Here is a 9,076-nt window from a genome sequence, read left to right as displayed (position 1 = left end):
TAGAGTGGAGCCAAGCAGATGTGGGCTGCCTTCTGTGGACTCAGGGCTCTCCACCCTTTGCCCCAGGGGACCTACTGTGGCCATACACCCTGTGCCCGCATGGTAGTGGGGGCACAACTCACCATCCCACTGCTGCCGGGTGTAGTGTATTTATCCATTCGTACCAGTCTCCCCACTCAGTTGTCACTCCTGGTCCTCAGTTTCCTTGCCCATCCAGTCACAGTTTCCCTCCACCTAGCTTCTCTTTGCTCCCCTCCACTGTACCAGAAGTTCCCCTGGGAGATTTAGGTTTGAAACCCCTCAGGCTGAAGAGTGCCTAGAACCCAGATATTATACATCCTAGACGTTCTTCTCACTAAGCAATTATTTGTATCAGCCATTACCAGGAAGGAAGAGAGTTATCCATGATCAAAGGGGTCAACATAGGTGCCTAAATCTGGGAAGCAGCTTTTGGTAATGAATCAGAGTCTCATATAAATGCCTTCCTCAAGGCTGCAGGGTCCTGCCTAACTCAAGGAGGGGGGAAGGAGTGCAGGCTTACTTATCTCATTCATTTCTTGTTGGCTAGCTTAGATATTCCTTTGCTCAGTATACTGGCTCTTGTGAATCCTCTTCTTAGGCACCGGTTCTTCCCATTCACTGTACCAGTACTCCTTACTTAACGTCACCTCGGTTAATGTTGTTTCGTTATTACGTCACTGATCTGTTAGAGAGCATACTCATTTAAAGTCACATGACATTTGGTTATAATGTTGTTTGGTTGCTGTCTGCTAGTAAGTAACTACTTTGATGAAATTGATTCATTTAACACTGCTTCTCTTAAGTCGCATTTTTCAAGAATGTAGCTACGATGTTAAGTGAGTAGTAGCTGTATATGTAATGTATATACCTAAGTTGGTCTGTAAATTCCACTCCTGGAACTGAACATCCTAGTCCTTTTGTGGAACATAGTCTTAGTGTCTCTGCTTTTTATGTACTTCTCTTTCAGCTGTCTGGCTAGAACCAAAAGCAGAAATGCATTATATTCTTGCAGATGTTATTACCAGAATGGAAGTGAAGGTACCAAAAATCTATGAGAATGCTTAGGTGAATTCCTGACCCACATAACTCAATGGGAGTTTTGTCACTGACTTCAGTGGGGGCAGAATTTCACTTCATGTACTTAACAGATTTCCAGTGTACACCTCAGTCAAACTATACCAACAGTGAACTCAGTGCAGTTCGCAGAAAGATCTAGAGAATCAGATGTCCAACTCAAATGGTTATCCCACACTGAGCTCCCTGATACCATGGATGCACCACAATCTTTACCCAAAGTAGGGAGTTTAAAGCTAGAGCTTCATTATGTCTGTATGATCTGCACAGTGTAGATGTGACCTAGTCCTGATAAGCTGTGCCGTGGCTTTTAAAGTTTTATGATATTATATGTATTCAGATTTGCAACAGTTTTACCTTTTCAATGTGTATGTAGACAAAGGCTACATTTGTAAAGAACAACCTCATTTTTTGTTTCCAAATAAGATAAGTCAAGTCAGAAGTCATTCAAGCATTTAACTGCTGAACTTAAGGCAAGTATCTGAATATAATAAACTGAGTCTGCAGTCATTTGCAATCACAAATTTTAAGCATAGAAAGGGAGACATATTAAAGCTTAACTGAAAAAATGATATTATTGTGGATGCTAAGACCATCCAGTATAATGCCATACCTTGGAAATACTAGAAATATTGATCTTTTGAACTTACCCAACTCTTACCTTTAGCTCAGAAATTTAGCATTCTTATAAGGTCTACTCTCAACATGACCATATGAACCTTTTTTGCTTTGCTCTAGGTCTCCAGCCACATACTAACTACAGTTTCACAGTCACAGCATGCACATCTGCAGGATGTAGTTCCAGCCAGCCATTTTCTGCTCAAACATTGCAAGCGGCTCCTGAGGGTAAGCAAAGGTCATTTTCATAATACTGTCATTGAGGGTCAAATTTTCTGTTATCATAAATATGCCAAACTCCAGTGAGTTCCTTGAAATTATTCTGCATTCATTCACACAAGAAAAAAATTGTCTTTTACTACAATATTTTTATCATAATTATGCTAAGCCAGTATGGCTAGTATTTTATTTCTCTTTAGATTACTAAGTAGCATAGCCATGCCAGGGAGGGGCTAGAATAATGCCCAGCCCATGGTAGGGTGGTCAGAGGACTGTGCATGGATGAGAGATACAGGTTTAAACTCACTTTGAGCATTGAGGATGGATCAAACCTGAGTCTCCCACTTCCTATATAAGCGCTCCAACCACTAAACTATCAGGGCTAAAGAGTATAAAGCACCCCCTCCATTTTCTTTCCAGGAGTTGTTCTCAGGCATGTATGTAGGTATTTGTCTCTATGTACAGGGTTGTGTTTCTGGGAAACAGTACTGCTACCTGAATAGAAGTGCCAAAAATGCCACTTAGACAACCAAAGAGAACTAAAATGCCATCCTTTGTTTCTGGGTCTTTATTTTTGTGACAGTTTCCAAACTTTGCTCTGAAGTAATAGATTTCTAGAGGCAGCTGAAATGGTCTGATCTTATACAACAAATAAATAAATGTAGGCTGATACATTGGGCAGTATTAGTGCCGTGATCATCAGCCTCTGGGCCTGACCCCCCATTACCCTGCATCTTGTGGAATTATTTCCACTGGTGCAAAGTGAATGTGAATACTTACATAGAAAAATCTATTATTCTGTCTGGTAGTGTTTTAACCTTACTTCAGACTATCACAAAGGACTGCACAAGATACATAGATACAAACAGTCTGAGCCTTCGTGTTCAATTATGTTAAATGGCTAAAATACTAGTGCACTCATATTAACAGGAGTATGGTCAAAGCCTCGTCATATCATAGTCAGCTCAACAGAAGTAGAATTGTATTGGAGCGAACCAGAAAAGCCCAATGGGATCATTTCTCGTTATCGATTGCTTCGTAATGGAGAAGAGATTTTCCAGGGTGGCAGCAGAGATCTGAATTTCACTGATGCTGGTCTGCAGCCCAATAATAGGTAAGGTCTAATACAAAACTGTGGTAAGAGTTAAAGGGAGCTTAAGAATTACATTTAGTAGTAGTTTATTTACAGTTTTCACTAAAATGATACAGTAGAATTAACAGTAATATGTATTATGTAGTAATAAAATGACATGATATGTGGTTATTGGTAAAACCATACAATAAAATTACACATTATACTGATTTAAACAATTACATTTTCCATGTGAAAATCAAAATTTTTAAATCTCATTTTCAAGTGGCATACATACATCTGGTGAAAATCAATAGTGTAACTGAGGGAGAGTGAGTGGGGCAACAGCCCTGGGTAATGCCTTTGAGAGGTGCACAAATATAGCCCCATGTTAGAGGTGGATGACTGCACTACCAAACTGGCATTGCAGCATCCTGGCACTGCCCCATTTGTCACAGCTGCCCTAGGTGTGGAGATGCTCTGCTATACCTCTGGTGCAAGCACTTTTAAAAATCTTAGTAATTGCCTATCTGCCTTTCTGAGGGTTTTAACAGCACTTAAAAGAGTTTATGGCTCTTGAAAAGGAAACTTGGGCACTTTAAAAATAGCAGATAAAATAAAAGTGCTGATAAGCAAATACTAGGATTTTCAAGTACATATGCATGGAGGGTGCAGATTTTTTGCCCAATCTGGCCACAGAAAGTAGTTTATAGCTGTGACTAAACACAAGTTAATGACTGCAGACAGCTTCAAAAGTGGCTGATTGGATGAAAATCTGACCCCTCACCGCATAAGGTATCAGATAAGGACCTTTCAAAATCTTTTGTAACTTGAGCCTGCAAAGCTCCCAGCCAGTTGCTGTTTTCAGAATGGGAGTGGGGAAAGGGAGCAGAGGAAGTTCAGTTTGGGGGGTTTTCAGTTCCCCCTGGAGGGTGGTGTGAATGTATTGGAGCTCCCCTGAGGGGACTAGTTGAGGGCAAGAGGGCAAGAACAAGCTTCAGCACCAGCTGGGGGGCTTCAAGAACAAGCTCCCTCCACTGCCTTTCCCCCTTCCTGTTTGGAACCCTGGTTGCAGTCTCCCAGCCCACAGCCAAATTCCCCTCCCCCCTGGAACCAACAGTGAACTTCTGTTTGATCCGGGGTGATGCTGTAACTAAGAAGGCTTTGCAAAAATCATTCTGAGTTACAGCTTGGGGCTGGACTTCTGTCTGCATAGTTCTCATGGGATGCAGGTGCACTTTTAAAAACCCAATATGCTTCTATTTGCACCTTTAGCTGCCTTGGCACTTAAAAAAATCTGGCCCAGAGTGCCCTAATCTCCTCTGAAAATGTCATACAGAATATAAAGACACTTTTGAAAAGCTTACCATAAACTGTAGATTGATCTTAATTATTGTTTAAAAAGAGAAAAATCTGGTTCTCTTCCTTAACCAATGCAGAACTACTGAGTTGACTCAGCAAAGTTCTGTGGCAGACAGACAGTTCTTGGGTGGGTGGATAATTCATAGTTTCATAGTCTCTAGGGTCGGAAGGGACCTGAGTAGATCATAGAGTCCGACCCCCTGCCATGGCAGGAAAGAGTATTGGAGTCAAACAACCCCAGCAAGGTGTTCATCTAACCTCCTCTTAAAGACCCCCAGGGTAGGAGCCAGCACCACTTCTCTTGGAAGTTGGTTCCAGATCCTAGCCGCCCTAACTGTGAGGTAGCACCTATACTGCATATACTGGTTTAAAGGTGAAATCTGCTAATGTTTTCAGTACTTCACTTGTCCAATGCTGATATTGCTAAGTGTTTCCTATTAAAAATGCTATGAATTGTAATATATAAGTATTAGTTTGATTAACTGAATGAGGGTGAATTTTCTTGTATGAAAACTCATAAAGTGAAAATGTGAACTCCAATGCAGTATATCATGTGACAATCTATGCATCTTAAACTGGTAAAAATGGGAATAATTCCAATACAAACACACCTAAAGCATTTAACCATAGTCCTATTGCTGCTGTTTTTGTGTTTGTACAGATATGTTTACCAGCTGGAAGCCAGCACTGGGGGTGGCAGCCACAGCAGTGACAAATATATTATACAAACACCAGTAGAAACACCAGAGAATATCCATGCTCCATATAATGTCACAGTAATGGATGCACATTCTATATTTTTAGCTTGGAACACTCCAGGTAAAAACATTTTTAGATATAGTACCTTGTAGCAAATCAAAGGATAGCTATGGGAAGTTAACTCATTTAGCAAGTCGCATATTCTATTCTGGTCTCTTATTCCTTGTGTTTGCTGTTAAAAAGAGCCCTTATGATTTATGTAGCTGGTGTTTCAGGCAGCCACTTCTTAAAGACACCTGATATTATTATAATATTGATTTTCATGGCTGATACAGATGGCGCAAGGGTTAATTAATTAAGTTTTTACATGACTTTGAACGTGTAAGCCACTATTAAGTATTATCTGTTATTGAGGAAAAGACACAAATGTCTGCCTGCTAGAGAAAAGTTTCCATCTTCCTTTTAGGTCATGCTGGGTTGTGGATTAGTTTATGTTTGTAGCTGCTTTTTTGAGCCTTAAAATGCCAATGACCTGCTGAGGTGAATGATATTAAGCTCTTGTAACAGACCCACTCCTTGCCTGCAGAGCAAGTGAAATTTTAAAACTGCATACGAAATTGCTTATCTTCTCCCTAGTCTCACCTCATTGTTTCTAAACTTTAAATGTTAGCGGCTAGTCAGGATTTCTGGTTTTTCTGATTTATATGGAAAAGGTCAGCTTGGATTACAGAAATCCATGGGCACTGACAGAAGTGACATTTCTTATGTGATCATCCCCTTGAAAGCGCTCTGCAGCTGTACCCTGGCAGAAGTGCATGGCTGCAGAATGCCTTAGAAGTGACCAGTTGTGTAACAAATTAACCCTCATTTAAAGAGGTTTCAGATGAAGGCTCCAGAGCAAAGTGCCTCCATTAACTTCTGTTTGATTGGATCTGGGCTGATGTAGCCCATCCCACCTCACAGCGCTATCTGCAGGATGGTAGCGGGGAGGGAGCTTCAGGCTGGAGTCTGCCCAGCCTGTGCTGGAGTGGGGGGCAGATAGAATCCATTCCACCCACCCCTCTCCAGTGCAGGCTGGACAAATCCCAGCCCAGAGCTTCCTCCCTCCATCTCCCTCCATCTCCCTCCTCCCATTCTTCCAACAGCAGTGGAGCTGGGATGGGGGAGAGCACAGGGCTGGGTGAGAGAGGCTGCAGACATGCAGATCCTCCTGGATTGGCTCCAAAGTGGAGCTCGATCCCTCTTCTCTCCCCCCCCAGTGAATATCCATTGGGTTGGCAGGAGTCACTGTAACTCATGACACTTTCTTTGAACTGCCATGAGTTACAGTGGCAAATTGCTTATCTGTGAGCACCTCAGGTGCCTAATAGCATTTATAGCAGCTATACTCAACTGTTACCAGTCAAAGCAAATTGAGTAAGCTTAAACAATGCATTTAGAGATGGGCTCCAGCTGCAATACTAAAATCCCTATTTCCACCATAGTTGAGTGACATTCAACATCAGTGTTTTAGTTTATAGTTGAAATATTTGCATTTCAATGCCCACTACATCATTGGAAATCAACTCACAGCCCTACACTCATTCCATGTCATGAAGAAAGGGAAAACAGAATCCATTGAAAGATACTGATTTTATGAAGTCTTTACCACTGATAGAATGACCCTTAGGAGACATGTCCAAGGGTCAGGCTCATAGAGTAGATCAGGAATGCTCAACCTCTAGCCTGAGAGCCAGATCTGGCCCATGGCACCACATCATCCAGCCTGCAGGGCTCCCCACGGATCTGGAAATTTGGCAATGGAGAAGCAATGGCACCACTCCCTTGCTGCCAAATTTCTAGCTCCACAGAGAGTCCCAAGCCCTGCCTGCATGTTGGATGGGGCACTGGGTCCCAGTGAGCAGGGCCAGACAGGTGTTGCTGCACCCCCAGGCCCTAATCCCAGCATACAAAGGACAGGAGGGGATGGTGCCAGATCCTGGGACCCAAGCCTGGTGCACAGGGGTGGGATGAGGCATTGACTGGACCCTGGAACCCAATCCCAGTGTGCAGGACATGGATGAGGCAGTGCCAGGTCCCAGGACCCAGTCAAGCCTGTGGACTTGGCTTTACACCATTCATCTGGCCTGTGGGGCCAAAAGGTTGAGTACCACTGTATTAAATAAACAAAGTCTTAACAAGCCCAATGTATTGTGGATGAATAGTGGTTAGGATTTAGCCAGTGCTTTGTTCTCTGAAATAGCTATCTTGTTATCTTGTTTTATATTGAATCAATGCAGATCATATCTTTGCTAGCATAGTACATTTAATCTATATGATAAAAATGATATGGTACAAATATTGACTTTATAGACAGAGCAGAAATATGTAAATGGCGATATCTATATTTCCACGTAATATAGTTCATTTCTAGCAAGAACACTCACTAACTTGTATCTCTACATACACATAAATGTTGTTGATAGGCATATATCTATCATGTATTGAACTTTGTGAATAGCATTGTTAATGGACCCTATTTAATCCATTTTCAAATTTTTATTTGTTAGATTTCTTTTCTATCCCACAAATTCTGCAAGGTCAGTGTTTGGAAAGAAACAGGTTTTTTTTAATTATTTATAACATTAGTAATAGTCAGCATTTTATCAGTAAACTCTCCAAAAGAAGTTTTCATGTCCTCTTTTTCCTAATTATCTAAGGCAGAGTACCCATGGAAGAGTCACTTGACAATAAGCTCATTTGGAAAAAGTACTTTGCATTCAAGGCTGGGGTAGTGAATATTGTAGTGATGCTTAGCATTACCTCTGCCCATTTAACCAATAGTCAATAGATCCTTAAGAACCTGAGCTGTAAATCTTTTAGTTTTCAGAAGCAAAAAATCTGTTACAAAAAACCCCCCCTATAATATATGAAAAAGATTAAAATCTTAAATTAAACTTTTTTCCCCTTACTGCCTGGAATAATTTAGAACTCAGAGGCAGGTGAATTAGACTTGTGTGAAATCTACTCTTGATTTTATTGGAAAGTTCCTCATACTGTAGTACAGTTTGATAATAAGTTTCATTTACGGTCCAGAATATTCAGTAATATTAGAAATCCCTTTAAAGCAAAATAAAAGAAACTGTTGAGAAAGGAGAATAAAAACTTGGTAAATATTTCAGCATGCTCGGGACCTTACTGACAACCGGTGATAATCTGGCTAAGAAAATAAGACTCCACAGTAAACACTGGTTTAACAAAGACCAGTGGGCGACTGGACCACTATTTCCACACACTGACCCTTGGGGAGGGGAGTTGCAGAAAGCAGCAGCCATACTGCCCTGTGCACAGCTGTGTCTCAGGCTCCTCGAGCCTCTGCCACTCAATCAACTTAATTGTGTTAAGGCTATGCTAAAGGGCCATATGTATTCCTGAAATCTGACAAACTTCTGGGGGAACAGTTGGAAACTCCTGAATATTTACTTGACGTGACCTTAATTTATGTGCAGAACTCTAGGGTTCATTTTAATCAGTCCCATGTACTACTCTCCTCACATCGTCTGGTGCTAGAATGCCTTCCAGACATATACCATACCTTGTTGCCTTCAGGGGCCTAGTAGGTAGATTTCCCTCACATCCTATTTCCTGCTGGATCCCAGTCTTCATGTTTTGAAGGGAGCATGAGTGGCTTTTCCCATAGCAAAGGGTTTTTTTTGTCTTGGGAGTGGGGGGAACAGTGAGGCAAGAACCACTATTTCCTTATCTGAAGAGTCTTCATAGCTTTACCTGATCTCTGCATCCCAGCAGGATAGTTGCTATAGCAGGGAAAATAGTGAATGTTCCTTAATAATTATGTATGTGGATGATAGGTCTCCCTAAGTATTGTGTACTATAAATAGTATTGTGGGGGAGAAGGACTATTTCTAGTGTACAGCTGAGAGGAAGTTTAATTAAATGTGTGTATGTATTCCAGAAATCCAGAGGGATGATTAAAGCAGCTTTCAAAGGTGTTCTGTCCCACACCTCTTATTT

General features: G+C 41.4%; 1 protein-coding gene across 1 annotated transcript in view; it reads left to right on the top strand.

The window, feature by feature from the left end:
• The window catches only part of USH2A (usherin), a 756,200-nt gene that overhangs the window by 595,506 nt on the left and 151,618 nt on the right, over positions 1–9,076 (top strand). Inside the window, exons 55-57 of the mRNA XM_019516454.1 lie at positions 1,834–1,941; positions 2,863–3,046; positions 5,028–5,185. Of these exons, the coding sequence (XP_019371999.1) occupies positions 1,834–1,941; positions 2,863–3,046; positions 5,028–5,185 (450 nt within the window). The remainder of the gene's footprint in view (positions 1–1,833; positions 1,942–2,862; positions 3,047–5,027; positions 5,186–9,076) is intronic.

Source organism: Gavialis gangeticus, unplaced genomic scaffold (assembly GCF_001723915.1).
Source record: "Gavialis gangeticus isolate Ggan-Ray unplaced genomic scaffold, GavGan_comp1, whole genome shotgun sequence".
Classification (NCBI taxonomy): Eukaryota; Metazoa; Chordata; order Crocodylia; family Gavialidae; genus Gavialis; species Gavialis gangeticus.
This window is presented reverse-complemented; position numbering and strand designations above follow the sequence as displayed.